This window comes from Elephantulus edwardii, unplaced genomic scaffold (genome assembly GCF_000299155.1).
Source record: "Elephantulus edwardii isolate Elephantulus edwardi_28Jun2011 unplaced genomic scaffold, EleEdw1.0 scaffold00052, whole genome shotgun sequence".
Lineage (NCBI taxonomy): Eukaryota > Metazoa > Chordata > Mammalia > Macroscelidea > Macroscelididae > Elephantulus > Elephantulus edwardii.
In genome coordinates this window covers 17552431-17572090 of record NW_006399802.1, presented here as the reverse complement: position 1 = coordinate 17572090, position 19660 = coordinate 17552431, and the positions used below count along the sequence as shown (strand labels likewise).

Genomic DNA, 19660 nt, shown 5'->3' with positions numbered 1-19660 from the left:
ATTCTGTGAGTGGAGTGGTGGGAATGAATGTGTTTGAGACAGCGAGGTTGGCACAGTATAGAACGGCGTTTAGGGCTCTTGTAGATAGGGTCGCTATGAGTCGCAAGTGACTTGATGGCACATAACAACAACAACAAGTGTTCAGAGCCATAACGTACAGGGACAGATGTTCCAGGAGTTGAGACCATCATTAATGTCCTTCAGAAGTATTCACCTGCACCCCTTGTGCCTTACTGAGTCTTACACAAATCATTCAGTTCTTCCATGGGTCTGCGAATATGTTCAGCCAAACCTCATGGATCCAGCACTAGAACTAAGTTCACCTTGAACCCTTTCAACAAAATAAATGCACTTACCATTTGCCAGATTCTGGGCCATACATTTTGGGTCAGCTTGACTAAGGATTACAGAAGAAGAATTGATGCTTTTGAATTGTGGTGCTGGAGAAGAGTCTTGAACTTACCATGAACCAGCAAAAAAACAAATAGATCTGTCTTGGAGAAGGTGAAACCAAGTTTCTCTTTGGAGGCTAGGATTTTGAAGATCCATCTCACATACTTTTGGCAAGTGGCCAGGAGGGACCGGTCCTTGGAGAAGGACATCATGCTCGAAACGGTGGAGGGACAGAGCAGGAGAGGAAGACCCCGAATGAGATAGATTGATACAGTAAATGGGGCAAGGGGGATTGGTGTGTTGGAATGAGTGAGACTGGCTCAGGGCAGGGTGTGGTTCAGAGCTGCTGTATTAGGGTCACTGTGGGTCACAAGCTACTCAATGGCATATAACAACATATTGAACCTGAGGAACTTGGTAGTGCTGTGACTATGACATTCAGCTGCTATCCAAAAGGCGAAAGTCTGTTGTCATAAAGTTTTATAGCCATGATAATCCTCTGGAGCAGTTCTGCTCTTCTTAGTGGGCCACAGTCAGTCAGAATTTACTCTAGGGCAGTGGGTTTGGGTTTTTTGTTGTTGTTTATATGGAACCTTTCCTTGCCCTGTTAAGGTAAGGATATTTCTGAATATCTCTGCATAAATTGTTCAGTTCCCAGCATGCCTCTCTTCTCAGCCTAACTCCAGTAAACAGAACAGTCTCTATTTAACTAACACGTGATAATTTATTTAAAATCAGAAAATAAAATGGATCGTGATTCTGTCATTTCATTTCTCTGGTGCTATTATTTTAAAAGTCTGTAAACATAGCACTACACACAGAGTATTATGTATTCGTAAGTCAGTAGCTGATGGTCAACACCCTTTCACAGCAGTCAGGGTTGTGGTTTTAGTTCTAATTTGAACAAGCATTTTGGAGATCTGGCTGGGCTGGCTGACCTCACTCCGAGGCAGTGAAACAGTGCTGGTGCGGAGGCCAGGGGAGTGACCTGGGACCTGACTGCATTACTTCCTGCTGCATCTGGAGAGTCCTTGCTGAAGTATTTCATTTCTGCCTGACCCTGCATGGCCCCGAGAAATTAGGGTGAAGTCCCAGACTGAAGCGCTTTAACTGGCTGAAACTAATTCACAGACTGCGCTAGTGCAAATCATACACATTCATACTTGGGTGGGGATGGGGAGCAGTTGGGAATTAGATGGATGTGAAAAGATATTTTCTCCATCCCATGTCTAGATTTGGGAGACCAGACAGTGTTAACATTCAGCTGCTCATTAATTTTTTTTTCATTGCTCTCTGTTGTATGTCATTGGTAGATCTGCCTTCTGGGAGCTTTATTCAAGAGGATATGTCCCATTGCTCATATCTCTGTGAAGCCGGCAAAGATTGCTGTGACCAAATGGCAAGCTGCAAATGTGGGACACACACAGGTCAATTTGAGTGCATCTGTGAAAAGGGGTATTACGGAAAAGGACTGCAATATGAATGTACAGGTGAGTCTCCAATCTGTATGTAAATGTAATTGTGTCATTTATGTCTTGCTGTGTAACAAATGACCCCTGCATTCAATGGTTTCAAACAAGTTTATTATTGTTCATGAGTCTGTGACTCGGCTGGGCAGCCCTTTTGTCTGAATTGTAAAGGCCCACGAACTTGCAGCCAGCTTTGGATTTTGAGTTGAGTATGCTGGATTGGTTGCTCTTCTGAGTTTACTTGGCTTCTCTTGCAAGTTTACAATTACAGTTCTTACAATTACAGCTGCCTGTAATCTGGTCTAAATTAGCTTTGCCTTGGGCAACTGAACTGTCCTCTGTGTGGCTTCTCATCTTCCATCAGGTTTATGAGGACTTATTCACGTGGTGGCAACTGTGATCCAACAGGAAGAATGCGAGCTTATAAATGCAGGTTCAGAACAGAAAGGAGAAAGATACGGAGACTCCTTTCTAATCAATCTGACAGATTTGCCAAATCTACCCTCTCACACTTCTTGCTGATAGCTGTTGTTAGTTGGCCACGACTCATGGAAACAGGACAAGACACTGTCCAGTCTTGCTCCATCCTCATGACGGCCATTGAAGATCAGATTGTGGTCTTCTGTAGAGTTTTCACTGGTTGAGATCTTTGTTGGTAAATTCCACTGAAACCTGTCCAGCATCATAGAAACTTCCAGTGGCACAGCCAGGTGGTGGCTTGTCTGGAGGCAGGTGTGATGGGTGAGAATTGAACCCAAGTCCCTTACATGGAGGAGTAAGGTCTAGCCCTGATTCACCAAAGCCCTCTCTCAAGCCAAAGTAGGCCCTACTCTCCCTGTGAAATTAAAGCCAGTGGATTTCCAGAACCCAAGCCATATGTGGTTTATGAGATCACAAAAAGTACACCATTCATTTGATTGTCTTTGGACTCTCAAAAGTCTCCACAAAGGAGCCACAAAAAGTTCTCTAAGCCTCGTCATGATTTTCCCTTAATGACCTTTGCGTCTTTGCTCCGGAAGTTCCAGAGGAGGGATATTGGTGCATTTTCTTTTTCATTATTTTATTGGAAAAGGAAGACTAACTCTTTAGAATCCTTGTGGTCTGCATTATCATTTAGGACAGGCCTAATATTTACAAGTAGAATGTAGCTTTCCTGTGTTTGGCAGCATTTTTCTAGCTCATTTGTTGTTTTTACCTAAAAAGCAACATGTTTTTCATATTCACAGCTCTTCTGTGATTCTCTGTTTTGGGTAATTGCATCCCCATGGAAATTAACACTTAATTGGAAAATCTAGCAGCAGTAGGTTTATTTTATGCTGTACCATGTGGTCTTGTATTGGTTGTTTGTCATAAGCGTTACTTTGAGCTGACAGCTGTAGGTAAGCCTGCTTACCTAGGCACTGAAAGGTGCCTCTTTCTGTCTCTCATGCTTTCTGTCCCTCCTGTCTCCTCTTCCTTCTGAGATATTTCCCCTTGTGTATTCTTTCTCTCTTGTTTTCTTCTTGGTCCTCACCTCCCTTCCCCCACTGGGCTCTGATCCCAGCTGACAGACACAACCCTTCCTGGGTCTGACCATCCATGCTCACCCAGCAGAAGCACTCTGTTCTTGGCTGAGCTCCTGCCTCGCCAGCAGGCTTTCTCACTTATGCAGAAAAGGGCGGGTGGGGAATCAGTCCAACTGCCTTGGAGTTGGCAAAATGCCTCTCCTTGTTTCCCCCTCGCCTTGACTCTTCCCACAGTCTCATCAGCAGCCCAGCTTGGCGCTCTCCCCTGCACCCCCTCCCTCACACCTCCATCCTGACCCTCCAAGCACAGGCAGAAGCTCTCCATTTCTTTGCTCCACGCTGTAGTCAGCATGTCTGGTTCCCATGTGGTCTTAGACTGAGCTGTTCCTTGCCAGTAACCCACTGCCATGTGGCAGCCCACAGCCTCAGCCACACTGTGCTGTGCCCCCACTGCTCCATGCCACTATTAATCTTGCATCTCAGGGGATAAGCTGAGGGAAGAAAGAGTAGTTCACAGTCCCACTGTTTCCATTTACGCAAACTACCGTGGCTGTTACAGGAAGTACATTCTCCAGACCAGAAGGCACAGCAGTGGATGAAATGTGCAAGGTTGAATGTGCCTGTCCTTTGAGCACTGTTGGAGGAAAAGAGGACCTTTTGATGCTGGTTCTCCCCAGGAACATCAAGCACAAAAGGGCTAGTTTGTTTATCTGTCCCATCCCTTAAATTGGCAAATTGACATTTAATTCTTAAACACAGATTTAAATTAGATGTAGTTCCAGCAATGCAAGTGTTTAGGTTGTTATTTTCATTATTTGTGTCTGAGACAATAGGAAAAATAGCATTGATGTGCATGTGTGCACTGTGACTGAGTACTTGACTAGTCAACTATCATTGACTTCTCTAGCTTAATGACCTAATGCTAAGAGGAAAATAGGGTTGTCGGTTAGGTTTGTCCTAGAGAAGGTTAAACCAGGCTGCTCCTTGGAGGCAAGGATTCTGAAGCTTTGTCTGACATTCTTTGGACATGTTGCAAGGAGGGACCAATCCTTAGAAAGGGATGTCATGCTTGGTCGGGTAAAGGGACAGAGCAAGTGAGGAAGATCCTCTGGGAGGTGGATTGATTCAGTGACTAGGATAATAGTGTAGGTGTGTCGGAGACAGTGAGATTGGCACCGGACAGAGCAGGGTTTAGTGTTCTTGTATATAAGGTCACTATGAGTCACAGGTGATTTCATGGTATATAACAACAACAAGAGGAAAATGGATAAATTAATATTTTTATGATACAAAAGGTTCATTACCAGACTCTTTTTGTCCAAAAATCAACAAAGAAAGAACTTTAGATAATCTACAACTGAAAACCTGGAGAGATTCAATGGTGAGTAAACTTCCTTGGAATTTGCAATATAACCACACAAATGAATGTGTATTTACAGACTGTGATATATGTGCTATGGAAATGGTACATGGTATGGTACCCAGAGAAAACCAAACTAAGATGCTGATATTGTTAGGTGCCATTAACGCTACTCTGACTCATAGTGACCCTGTGACCAATAGGTCTGAACATTGCCCTGTCTTACACCACCCTCGCAATCTATGATACACTCAAGTCCATTTTTACAGTAATTGCATTGATCCTGTTTTTGGAGGACCTTCCTCTCTTTCTCTGATCTTCACCTTTCCCAGCATAATGCATTTTTCCAAGGACTTGCCCCTCCTAATATGTAATATGTAAATATGTAAAACAAAGTTTCACCGTCTTTGCCTCCAAAGTGCACTTTCTCCAAGACATTTGTTCTTTGGCAGTCCATGGGATATTCATTACTCCAACACCACAGTTCAGAGACGTTGATTCTTCTGTCATCCTTATTCACTGTCCAACATTCAGATGCATAGGAATCAATGGAAAATACCCTGGGTCTGACCAGGCACACTTTAGTCTTGACTCCAGCTATGTTATTGCTCCAGGAGGGGATGCTAGTTTTCATTCTGAAAGTTTGGAATTCTGAGTATTTATCCTCGCTAAAGAAGCAATGCCTTTGAAAAGCAAATCATTTCTTTTTAAAGCCAAGAGGAATCTTAGAGATTGTCTGTTCTATGTAAAAGGAAATTGAGGCCTAAGGAAAGAGTAATATTTTGAAGAACGTAAGATGGCGACCCAGGACCCTTTTCTTTGAGTCTTCTGTTATTAAGATTTGAAACCACTTCTTTTTCTTGGTTTTTTTTTTCTTTCTTTTTTAAATACTGGTTTATTTACAAAGTTCAAATACATTGTTTTTTCACCAGATCATTTTCATTTCCTTCACCCCCACTCTTACCCTTCAAATGACCCTATCAGTAACTCCCCGATCCTCACCCCTCTGCTTCCACATTCTCCCCCTCCCTTGAATCCTCATATTCATTCTACAATAATGGCTTTATGCCGTTTTTATCCTAATGGGGCTGAGTTAGTTCACTCAGCTTAATGCTCTCCAGTCTCTCTCAAGTTAGGTACTCATTTACAAAAATTTATAAAAATTTGCTCCTGTGTACTCTGTAGTACTCTATTGTGTGAATGTACCATAATTTCTCAATCCATTCGTTTGTGGTTGGACATCTGGCTGTTTCTGTGTTCTTGTGATGGTGAATAACGCTGCTATGAACGTTCATCTACACATCTCTGTTTGTGCCTCAGTTCTCATTTTTTCGGGGTGTATTTCAAGCAGTGGAATAGCTGGGTCATATGGAATATCTGTATTCAGCTTTCTGAGGAAGTGCCAGATTGCCTATTTTTCCTTTTTAAAAGTAATTCCTTATACATACTGCTTTCTAGATGCCATAGACACCAAACTGTGCTCAAAATTGTATTTAAAATTACAAAATGATCAGACTAGAATCTAATCTGTAAGCTACAAACTGTGTATCTTTAGACATACATGGTTTGGTTGTTAGTTTCTTCTGTAAAATAGGCTTACACACACACTCACACACACACACACACACACACACTCCTTTCAAGCTGCAACCAAAGTCTCTTATCCTTTTCCCTCTTTTCTTTTTATTCTTCATTGTACTTTGGGGAATCATGAACAGAGGTCAGAACATTCATATATCAGTACTTCTCTCTCATCATAAATCAATGCTTTATAAAACTCAAGATATTTAAAAAATACATAATTGACTTTCATTTTCTGTAAATATCTTGGGAACTCAGAAACCCAGTCACAGAGTTCTAATACTACTATTAATTATTTGACTAAAATAATTGATAAAATGTCTTTTCCGAATTCTTAGTAGTCAAGTAAAAAAGCAGTAGTAGGCCTAAGCAAAACTCTGCAGGCTACTGAAGAAAGTGTTCCTTTCATTCCCCGCTCTGCCACTAGTGTTACTTTATTTACCCTGCACCTTCGACATAGTCACTAGGACGACAATGGTGATGAGGATGATAATTTTTAAAAAAATAAATAAGTCTTGCTAGTTTTGTTCGATGCCATCAAGTCAACTCATAGTGACCCTATGAACAACAGATCTGAACCTTGCCCTGTCCTGTGCCATCCTCATAACATTTGCCATGGTCAAAGCCACTAGCTGCAGTCACTGTGTCAATCCATCTCTTTGATTGTCTTCCTCTTCTGTTCCTCCACCTTTCCCAGCATGACGCCTTTTGCCAAAAACTGACAGACCCCTTCTGACAATATGCACTCATTGCACTTCCTTCTGGACAGTCTGTTTGTGCTTTTAGCAGTCCATGGGATATTTAGCACTCTTCTACGACAATGGTCTGTCCGTTTGCTGTCCAGAGATAAATCATGGTTGCCGTGATGTGACACAGATGAGTCAAATGTGATAATGGTTGCCCATGGTGGACAGTATTTGGTGAAGCTCCCTGATTAAAACAAGCTTGGAAGCAGGAGTGGCATCCACTTCTGAAATAGCTTGCCTCTGGAAACCCTATGAACCTGGAAAAAGGATGAAAGTTATACAAGTACTCAGGTCTTTTGTTCATACCTCATACCTGGAAAATATTCTCATTCATTCTCTCTCTCTCTCTCTCTCTCTCTCTGTGTATATATATATATATATATTTTCACAAATTTGCATGCCTTATTGCTTATGGGTCATGCTAGTCTTCTCTGTACTGTTCTAATTTTAGTATATGTGCTGCCAAAGAGAATATAGATAAATAGATACGGATATATAGAGATGTAAACAGTAATCCAGTTAAAGTGTACGGTTGATTTAGTAGATTGGTCATTTTAAGATAACTAGACCATCAAATCAGTTGTGGATAATAATGCATGTTGTAACTCCAAGCAGCTGCAGCTGTTCTGAGTCTCCCCTGATGGGATCTAAGGGACAATAGGCATCCTAAGGACACTACTCTGTTGCAGAGTTGGTTTCATTTCAGTGAGTCTGGAATGATTAGCAAGTTGAAAATTATAACTGGACGAAAACCAAGAATGAGTGCTAGCTAACCTGAGTCAAGACTCCAGCTACATTATAGATAGATAGATAGATAGATAGATAGATAGATAGATAGATAGATAGATAGATCTCTATCTCTATCTCTGTCTCTATCTTCTTGGTATTAGATGCCATCATATCACCTCCAACTTGTGTTGTTGTTGCTGTTAGTAGGTGACATTGTGCCAACTATAACTCATAATAATCCTATGAGCAATAGATCGGAACATCACTCTATTCCATGCATTGTAACCAGAGCCATCATGCATTGTTGTAGTCCTGGTTTTAATTCATCTTGTTGTAGGTCTTCCTCTTTCACCAACCCTTACGTGCAACACATTGAAACCTTGCCTGTTCCCCTACCATCCTTGCAATCAGTCTGCAGTGACTGCGGTGATCCTTATGCCCATTGTTGCACCAATTTCAATCCCTCTCTTTAAGGGTCTGATTATACATGTAAATGTTTGTAAACAACCCTATCCTGACTCTGCCTCCCACAAACATATTTTTCTGTCTAAAAAAAGTTGTATCACTCCTTTGAAAAGAGAAAGTTGAAAAAACTCTAGAAATGCTTGAATAGAAACCAAAACATTTTGTAATCTTAATTTCTGAACAAGCACTTAGTTAGTGTTTTGTGTGTGTTTTCTGTTTTTTGTTTTGTTTTTTTTTAAATCCTCCAACAATGACTAATAATGGGATTTGTAAGGTTTTAGGAATTTGTGAAATGCATTTTTATTTGCTTTTTATAAGGAGACATTGCTAGCATATTGAGCCTGGTTCCTATCAATTTAATGATGGGTAACTGTTGCCTTGATCAGGCTGATTCGTCCAGTTTTCTATTGAGTATTTAGCACTGATAGTGCATTTTTCTAGGGAGCTCTGGTAGCTTAGTGGTATGGAGTTGTGCTGCTAACCCAGAAGCATGCAGTTCAAATCTACCATCAGCTCCAAGAGAAAGATAGGCATTCTCCTCCTATGAAATTTATAGCCTCTGAAAACCTTGACTGTCGTAGTGTGAGGGAAATGGTTATCTGATTATGGTTTTGATTTACATCTCTCTGACGGCTAAGGACATAGAGCATCTTTACATGTATTCAGTGTCTACTTGAATCTTGTCTTTAATGAAATGTCTATTTAAGTCTTTTGTCTATTTTATTATCTGATTATTTGCCCTTTTAGTTAAATTGTCAAAGTTTTATATGTATTTTGCTTATTCAATTTTTGCCAGATATACTATTTCTGAAGATATTCTTCCACGTACCTGGATTTCTTATTTATTTGGTGAAGTTTTTTGATGGCTAAAAACCCCTTTTCATTTTTAGGAAGCCTTATTTTTTTGTCTTTTGCTGTTTGCTGCTTTTGATATTAAATAATCTCTTGTTGAAAGCTTAGCCTGACAGTGTTGCCCCAAACGAGGAATTTTTTTTGTTTTGTTTTCACATTTAAGTCCTTAGTCCATTTCGAATTTGATTGGTATGTAGTGTGAGGCATGGATCCTGTTTCATTTTTCTAATGCAGAAATCCAATTTTCCCAGCACTATTTACTGAAAAGATTTTCTTTTCCCATTAAGTGGATTTTATACCTCTGCCCTTGTTGATTTTTAAGTAGTCATTTAAGATTTTTCTTTACAGTTTCAAAAGATGATATTTCTAGAATAGTTTATTCATTTCCTGAGGTTGCTGTAATAAAATATCATTAAATGGGTAGCTTATGAGAACAGAAATATACTGTCTAACAGTTCTGAAGGCTCGTAATCTAAATTCAGGGTGTTGACTGGTCTGTGTTCTCTCTGAAGGCTCTAGAAAGAGGTGATTTTTGTCTTTCCCAGCTTGTAGTAGTAGCTCAGGCAATTATTTCTCTGTGTCTCCTTTTTAATAAATAAGGACACCAGTCAGATTAGGTTAGAATCTACTTTGATATAACTTCGTGTTTAACTTAATAACATCTTCTAAGGTGTTATTTAACTAATACCTGTTTCCAAACGAGGTCACACAGAACTTCAACTTATCTTTAGGGCAAAGGGAGGCAAAATTCAACCCATAACAATATTTTAAAATGAAGCTATTGATTTAATTGTATGTCACAGACAGTTAAGTTTTCAGTTACTAACTAAAAAGCTAGTACTTTAATCCACCCAGTGGGATCTTGGGAAATAAACCTGACTGTATGCTTCCAAAATGTCAGATCTTGAAAATTCTCCATTCTTTTATGTGATCTGTCAGTGTCTTGGATAGAATTACTGGTTCAACAAAGGCTGGTGGAACCCTTGGGACCATAGCTCCTAGTCACCTTTCAAACCTGGAATAAAACTTACCCTGCTGCTCAGCCTTCAGCCAGACACTAAACAGGCCTAGAAGGTTACCAGGCAGCGCTTACTCCTTTAGGATAGCCCGGCCATTATAAGCTTATTGTTGCTGTTATGTGCCTTTGAATTGCTTGCGAATCATAGTGACCCTATGTACAAACAGCTCTGAACCCTGCTCTATCCTGTGCTAACCTTTTTGTCTCTGACACACCTACCCTCATTACCCTAGTCACTGAATCGATCCATCTCATTGAGGGTCTTCCTCTCTTTCACTCTCCCTCCACCATCCCACGCATGATGTTACCCTCCCAAAACTGGGCATTCCTTGAAACATGTATATAAGCATTTAAGACCAAAAAGAAGCATTTGCCCAACAATAAACCCTGAAGTCCGGAAAAGGTAGGACTGAAGATTTAATGGAAGTTAGAATTATATGGAGGAAGTGATATAGGTACGATTACATTGCATGGTGGATATTTTAATGACTGTTATGAAACCAAATATGTATGAATGATTAAATGAAACACTAATTACTCTGTAGCACAGAGTATCACCATGAGCCAGAATTGATGGCATGAGACAACAGCAACCTTTTAACACAAAATGTCTTTGGTTTCTCACTTTCTAGTTCTCTTCCATTCCATTTCCACCATGTGGAAAATAGTTTTTAGTATAATGTATTTTTATGTCATAAAATCATTTATTTGTCACAATATTGTCCTTCTCTGCTATGAAAATGTGGATATGAATTGAAATTATTTTTTAGTTTCCTGTGAACAAAATTTCTTCTAGGTTAATTGTAAAATTGTTTTATATGCAATTTGTCAAACATAAATCTTGGTACTAACTACACATAAAAATAAAATATTATTTTACTTCATTAAGAGACAAATTTAATTAGCTTATGTATCCATGGATTTATATTGTTCTCTATTAGAATAAGAGAGCATTTGTCAATTTTATTTCTGTTTTTGTTTTTATAGATTTTAATGTTGAAAACTTTTTCCTATGAATGTATAGATATAATTGAGAGGATTGTATTCAATCAGTGTCACTCAATTTTTTATGTTAGTTTCTACTGAGTTGTGTGCCAACAATAACATCAGTTATCTATCATCAAAACTTGTGTTTTAAATGATTTATTAGCTGACAATTCCCCTGAGTCCTTTTTCAGTTTTCTTGAAACTGAAGAATTGGAAACATTTTGACTTACGAGAAGAGTTGTTACCCAAACACTGCTCTCATCTACTTTCTCAATTTCTGGGAAGGACACCAAAGAGTTTGCTAGCCTTGGCAGCATAATGTGCGGTGTGGCAGGCTGCTTATACAAAGGCCTGTAGTTCAAATCCATAAGTGGCTCCACAGGAGAAAGATGGGCAGTCTTCTTCTATGAAGATTTACCCCCTCAGAAGCCTGATGGAGGAGGGTGAGGGGAGCAGGAAAAGGATGGACAGATAATGAACACAGGAATGAATGAAAAGAAAGGCAATCCGAAAGGAATGATTAGACATTATGTGTATGGCCATTGACAATCTGGAATAGGATTTGCATTATAAATTGCATTGGGGGTGGGTAAGAAATGTGTTTGAAAAAATGAATGAAAAACCAATTTCATTGTAAATTTTCACTAAAATCACAATTTAAAAAAATAGATACCAAGAGTTTTAGATACCAAGATTTTTAATTGTGATGATCTTTCTCATTAGGGTAATGTACCTTAGTAAAACTTAGGAGTGAAAAGTACACTGGTTTTTTTAAAAGGAAACAAAAGTAAACTAACTGCAAACTGTTTTACTAACTGTGATAGTCACTCACTCACTCATTACCATAGAGTCAGAATCGACTCATAGCTGACCCTCCAGCAAGTTCTCAGAAGCTGTTAACTGCACTGGTGGTGATTGCCCTGCCCATCTTTCTCCCTGTTGGAATTGAACCACCAGCCTTTTTAGTTGATAGTGGAATTCCTTACCCACTAGGCCACAATGTATTATTTCGGGTAGATCATCTTAGTTAAGAGTCCATCTGCATGTTGAACGAACTCTGCTAGCTGTGATACTAACCAAAGGCCACACTTCTTCTGACAGTTCAAATCCACCAGCAGCTCCAACGGAGAAAGGTGGACAGGCTTTTCCTGTGTGACTTGTACTTTCGACTCAATGGCAATGAGTTTGAGTTTTTGAGTTTGATGAATATTGAGGTCCTCAGAATTGATCCACTTAAGATCTAAATGCATATATCCTCCTGCAAAGCTTTGCAAATGTATCATCATTATTTGCAAAACAAACAAACAAAACAACAACTGAGGTTTAGAAAACTTGAGAAGTTTGCATAATGAGTAGACTGCACATAACAACAACAGTATCAAGTCTTCATAGCATTTCTGTTCTTATAATCCACCTACAGCATTACACAAGCATTAGCCTTCAAGGAAATGATCTAGAGATATTGGAGAGGAAGACCCTCAATGAGATGGATCGATTCAGTGATTGGGATAATGGGAGTGGATATGGCAGAGACAGTGAGGTTGTCACAGGATAGAGCAGGGTTCAGGGCTCTTATACATAGGGTTGCTATGAGCCACAAGTGACTCGATGGCACATAACAACTACAACATCCATATGAAAGGAAGCCAGATGCTTCCATGTTGTTGCTCAGTATTCCCAGTGTTAGATTCTATGAGGTCTGTGCAAGTACATCCTCACTAAATGGTAGGTGATTAGTCAGGTTTGGTATTGTTAACCATTTGAAAAATCATAGCTCAAACTAGATGAAATCAGGCCAAAATTGTTCATTCCAAATCAGTGAAATCGTGGTTTGCCTCCGTGATGCCAAGACACAGATGATCCAGTCCTTACATAAGAGTGTTCATAAATAGTTGATAATAGTTGGTGAAATGAATCCAAGGCATGAATCATGGCTTTCTTACTTATGAATTATGTTTTCTGGGCAAACTATTGGCCCTCTATGGGCCTCAGTTTCTTGTTCTGTAAAACGGGGTTAATAATAAATAATAGATTGTTATTCCGCAGGATTGTTGAAACAATTAGGAGGGAGAATGCTTGTAAAAAAGTTACCACAAGGGTTGGCATAGTCAGTGCTGGATAAGTAGGAATTATTACCTGTAGCAGTGGTTCTCAACAAGGAACAGTTTTACCCCCCTCCCCCACCCGGAGACAATTGGCAATGTCCTGAGACCATTTTGGTTGTTAAAAGGTAACAAAACTATTGGCATTCAATGGTTAGAGCCTAGGAATGCTGTTAAACATCCTGCAGTAATACACAGGGCAGCCCCCTGTAAATTCCACATGTCGATAATGCCAAAATGGAAAGACTCTGTTCTTTATTAGTAAGCAAAATTAATGTTCTAAAGTTGGATTTTAAAAATAGTACTATGCCTCTTTAAAAAGGTTTTGGAAGAAATATCAAAGATGGGATTTGACTAGGATTGGGTTTATCTCTTGAGTATGAACTTTATAGCACCTTATACCTCTAACCTCCTCACATACCTCATGTCCTTTCAGAGCTCTATCTATCGACCCTTTGATCATCTTAGCCTAGAATATCCCATAACTTGTCTGTCTATTCTATTCTTACCAGTGTTTCAGGATTCATGACAAACTCACTTCTATAAAACACTATTTCTTCTGAACTCTTTTCCATAGATTCATCATCCTGACACAGACTGAGATTTTCCCCCCCTGTAAGATAGTTCTATGAAATTCAGTTCATACCACATGATAGTATGATTATTTGCAGGTTTTTCTCCACTCATATTTCATATTCTTTTAGAAGAAGATTAGTATCTTTCATTTGTTATACCCTCTGCTACCCAGCACTTAGTCTTGAGTAATCATTAATAAATTATAGGTGAATGAATGAATGAGTAAATAAACAGAGCAAGCAACATGCTTAGCTTTTAGAACACAGCATATGGAAACGCGGCTTGGTTCCCATCTCCCTGGGAAATTTCCATTCCTTTTATGGAGAAGTGAAGGTGAATAAGTCTCCTGACCCTCAGAAGCACTGGCTTAGAATCAAAGTAAGCCATCTGGAAGGCAGAGTTCAACAATAGGAAGTGGCTAATCACACATTTATCTCTTTCATGTTATCTAGTTACTAAGACTATGTCCAAATTTATTTCTACAACCCATGGTAGAGTGTATGTGTTTAAAGTTATTTGATCATATGGATGTTTATAGCAGTGTTCTTATTCGTGCAGCTGTGCACGACACAGTATCCCAGGTTATTATGGATTTTTTTTTTCTTTAAAGCATTCATTTAGGAAGCGTACAGTGTTAGTGGTAGGGACATTTTTTTTTTCATTCAATCTGGAGGTTTAGAAATTTTGTCAAAATACAGAAGCAGTTATAAAAATAATTCCTAGAAAAAATACTTTTGAAAAAGAATTCAGAATAACACATATTAGGTGTAAACTGCTTCTTCTTGTTGTTGTTTTTGTTGTTATGTGCTGTTGAGTTACTTGCAACTCATAGTAACCCTATGTACAATGACCCAAAACCCTGTACTGTCCCATGCCAATCTCACTGTTTCTGACACACCTAACCCCATTGCCCTAGTCACTGAATCAATACACCTCATAGAGGGTCTTCCCCTCCTGTGCTGTCCCTCTACCCTCTCACACATGACATCCTTCTCTAAGGACTGGTCCGTCCTTGAAACATGTCCAAAGTATGTCAGACAAAGCTTCAGAAACCTCGCCTTCAAGGAGCAGCCTGGTTTAACCCTCTCCAGGATTAATCTGTTCATTTTCTTAGCAGTCCATGGTATATTCAATACTCTTCTCCAACACCACAGCTCAAATACATCAATTCTCCTTCTATCCTTCCTAGTCATTGTCCAGCTCTCTGATGCAAGTGATTACAAAGACCATGGCCTGTGTATCAGGCACACCTTAGTCTCCAAAGTGACACCATTGCTCTTCAGTACTCTCAGAGCGGTTCCTACAGCAGACTTTCCCATCACAATATGTCTTTTCATTTCCTGACTGCTGGTGCCATGAGTTTTGACTGTGGAACCAAGCAAACTAAAGCTGTGAACAATCTCAATCTCTTCACCATCCATCCTGATGCTGCCAGTTGACCCAGTGGTGAGAATCTTTGTCTTCTTGATATTGAGCCTCAATCCATATTGAAGGCTGCAGTCTTTGACCCTCTGCAGCAAGCGCTTCAGGTCCTCCTCAGTTTCAGCAAGCTGGGTTGTGTCATCTGCTTAACGAACTGTTTAACACGTATTAAGTGTAAACTGGAAACATTTGCTGTTGTTAGGTGCTCTTGAATAGGTTCCAACTTACAGGGACTCTGTGTACAAGTGTCTGAGGCTGCATCTTCCTTACAGCCTTTGCTCTGTTGAGCCTGTTGTGATAGCTTCTGTACCAGTTCATTACTTAGTCCTCTTTTCACTGACCTTCAACTTTACCAAACATGGCGTCCTTTTCGAGGGACATGTCTCTCTTAATACCATGTCCAAAGTATGTGAACCAAGTTTTGCCTTGCTCCCTTCTAAGCAACATTCTGGCTGTATTATTTCTAAAGCAGATCTGTTCGTTCTTCTGATAGACCCTGAGACAGTCAGGATTCTTCGTCAACATCAAAGTATCAGTTCTTCTGTCTTCCTTATTTTCTGGCTTTCACATGCACATGAAGTAATTGAAAATACTGTGATGGGTCAGGCACACAACTTCAGTCCTCATAATGACATTTTGATTTTTTTTACACAAACTAGGTCAGTTTACCTGATACCATTTTTTTTTAATTTGCCCAGTAGAATTGTTTATATGATTTTTTAGCTGTTGTTTCCATGAGTATTGATTGTGAATCCAAGTAAAAGTTGTCGCTGTCAGTTCTCCGGCACCTTAACAGTGACACCATAATGGAAGTATGCACGATGGAGATACACCACTCTGGGAGAGGATCAGAGAGTCTATCCAGCTCAATTATATTGGCATCTGCAGTGCAGTTATTTAGATACACAGGAATACCAGATAGGGTGGGCTTACACATGTGGGACATGCATATTGCATGGGAGAACCTTAGCGTCATGCAGACTGCTCCAAGCTCAACAGACATGGCAGCCATCTTCCCAGGTGGCAAGCTTTCTCAAGCCAGTACAGTCAAACACAGGGAAGCCTTCTCTATCCTGTTTTAAAGGCCATTGGGAGGCTTGCACTTATCAGGAACTTAAGTGATATGTCCTGGACAGAGGCCTTCCCTTCCTCCCCAACATTCCGCAACAAGTAAATCCTTGACAACTTCAATATTTTCTCCATTTATCATGATGTTATGGAATGATTCCATTTTGAGGATTTTCTTTCCTTTTTGTTGAGACACAGACCATAGGGCTGCAGTCTTTGATCTTCATGAGTAGCGTTTCAAGTACTCTGCTTCCAGCAAGTGAGATCATGTCCTCCAGATAATCACAAGTAGTTAATGGATCTTCCTCCATCATGGTGTAATGTTCTTCATATAATCCATCTTCTCAGATTATTAGCTCAGCGTACAGACTAAGTATGGTAAAAGGTTATAACCTTGACACATAACTTTCCCAATTTTAAGCCAGGCAGTACTCCTTTGTTCTGACTAAATGAATTAATCTTGGTCTTATACTTAGGTTCCACATGAGCATAACTAACAGTTCTGGAATTCCCATTATGCACATAATTTATTATGATCCACACAGTCAAATGCCTTTGCATAGTCATTAAAACATAAGTCAACATCTTTCTGGCATTCTTTGCTTTCAGCCAAGATCCATCTGACATCTGCAGTGATAACCCTCATTCCACATGCTCTTCTGATTTCAGCTTACGTTTCTGGCAGTCCTGTTGGTGTTCTGTTGCAGGCAGTTTTGGATTCACATCATCATAATTTTACTTTCATGTGACATTGATGATAATGTTCATTAAATTCCACATTCTGCTAGGTTACTCTTCTTTGTAATGGGCACAAATATGGATCGCTTCCATTCAGTTGGCCAAATTTCTTGGCATAAAGAAGTGAAAGCTTCCAGTGTTGCATCCAATTGTCGAAACATTTCCATTGTTGTTCTGTTAATTCCTGGATCCTTAGGGTTTTGTTCTGTTTTATGTGTTTGTATTTTTCCTGTGCCTTCAGTGCAGCTTGGACCTGTTTCATTGGTTCTTAATCATATGTGACAGCCTTGAATGGTTTAAATTCTCATTCTGCTGTGCAGATTTGAAAGCCCTAAGCCTTCATTAATACTAAAGTGAGTGGTAGTAATGAGAATGCCTGACAGCACAGGGAGGAGAGGGGTGGCTTCATTACTGCTGATGGTGGTGACATTTCTGACGCTCTACCAGCCTTCCTCTGCCACTATCCCAGTGAAGAGAAGGAGAGGAACCTGTAATTTCTGGTAAGGTTTGGAGTGCAGACACACACTGCTTTCTCCTCTGTGAGATCCACTGATACCCTCAGGTCAAGGAGTTTCATCATCATCCAGCAGAGATGGGAAAGCAGACTTCCTGCTTGGCCTTTGAAGACACTAGTTGGGTGTTAGAGTACCTTACTGCAGGTTCGCAAAGATGATGTGTAGGCATCTCACTCTACCTTTGTTATTGTGGATAATAGTAGAGCCTCAGATCCATATCCTTCCTTCCATGAGGTGTTTGTCTAGAGTACAGTTGTTTCTATCTAAGTTTTTTCACTTGCTAAGCTACCCCTTCTCTCACCTGTAAGCCAGAGAAAGCAGGACTTTGTTAGATTTTGGTTGGTTGGGGTTTTGCCTATTACCATTGGTTGGCATTTCTGGGTTACCAACTTCTTCAGGGCCATGTCTGGGATTATATGAAATTCACCTTTTAACTCACTTCTATCAAGTTGATTCTGACTCACAACATCCCTCCGTTGGACTTCTGGGACTGCAAATCAAAATGAAAGGAGAATGTATTTCCTCACTGGGAATGGTTGATGGATTGACCCACTATCAACATGCAGTCTTTGAATTAGCAGCCCAAATTACTACGCACGATATTACCAAAGCTCCCTGTGATATGTTAGGAAATGGAGGGGACTTACTACCCTTTCATTCCATGGATCCCCAAATCCTTATCTGGTCTGCCTTCTTATTTTGACCCTGTAGAGTCTTTTCCTGTTTACTTTATGCATAATGTCTAGAATTTTCCATCATACTTAGTTGCAAAGAATAAGGAAAGATAGGGCTATATTGTCTTCCTAGGAGTGAATGCATTTGCTTCTCATTATTTCCCATTGTTTATAGAATAAATAAATCCAAGCTTTTTAATGGACCTTACCCAGCACTATGGCCTAGTCCATAGAAATTTGCCCTGTTAACCCGAAGGCTATACCTTTTATCTACAAGCATCTCCAAAGGAGAAAGATGAACAATCTCTTCTCATGTGATATTCAGTCTTTAAAAACTCTCTGTAGTGTCAGCAATGAGTCAGTTCCCTCGCAACAGCAGTAAGTTTGAATTTGAGCTTTGAGACCTAGTCTTGATGGTTTTAGTAGTCACTTACCTTACTCTACATGCCCATCCCTCAGCGTGGGAAGCCATTGCCTTGCTTCTACACCTCCTATCTCTCCTCTCCATGAGGCCAGGCTCACTTTTGAAAGCACTTTGATGAACAAGTCTTACCTGCCCACCCCAGCCATGCTTCAAGTCCAGAGGATGCTGCTCTTATAGGTTTTCATTTCACATGGTACATTGGCCTTATTTCATTTTCTGTCCCTAAGGGCAAGCTTGATGAGGAAGCATGGAGTTCTTGCATTCTTGGCTTTATTTCCATTGCAGTTTTATCTCTCACCTCCTTCTCATCCCCTCGGGAAGTCAAGAAATTTTGTTTTACAATTACTGGACTGCAAGCATGATCATCCAGTTTTCCAGTTGATTATATAACTTAGAAATGATCAAACAGTGTCAGAGCCAGTAATAATCTGCAGAATTCTCACCCTTGCTCTCAGTCATTCCCATCACACGCAAATAAAAGAAATGGGAGAAAGGTGGTGACATGGTGAAATTTAATATATTGAAAGTACTGTGATTGCCAAAATAAAATATCTTCAGTTATATTTACATGCATATTACTCAGGTTTCTTTATAATCCATGCATTTTAATATGGGAATGTTAGAAGAAATAAAAATATTGCATTAGTGGAGTCCTTCAAAGTACAGTAGACCAGACCACACAGATTACCAGACTGAATGCCATGTAGCTCAGGTCATTTTGAATCAGGGTTTGGAAGCTACTTAAATCATTTGACTCTGTCCATTAACTCCTTTAACTACATATCAAATATCTTTTAGGTATTTTGAGAGGTAAATTGTTTCACAGTTCTTACCTTAGTTTATTATGCCCCAAAGCTTTAATTACTATAAAGAACTTAGACTATATCATAAAACAAAATGTGTGATTAATCCAGTCTGAAACTACTGAAATATGAAGAAAAAAAAATATGGGATCTACATGATACACAAAATGCTGTGTTGTTGTTGGTAGGTGCCATCAACTTGACTGTGACTTATAGCAATCGTGTCAACAACA

The 19660-nt window shown here is 39.7% G+C and overlaps 1 protein-coding gene across 1 annotated transcript in view; it reads left to right on the top strand.

Annotated features, from left to right (window-relative positions):
* Nucleotides 1-19660, top strand: part of SVEP1 (sushi, von Willebrand factor type A, EGF and pentraxin domain containing 1) — a 212502-nt gene that overhangs the window by 44526 nt on the left and 148316 nt on the right. The window contains exon 3 of the mRNA XM_006886929.1: nucleotides 1707-1883. Within this exon, the coding sequence (XP_006886991.1) occupies nucleotides 1707-1883 (177 nt within the window). The remainder of the gene's footprint in view (nucleotides 1-1706; nucleotides 1884-19660) is intronic.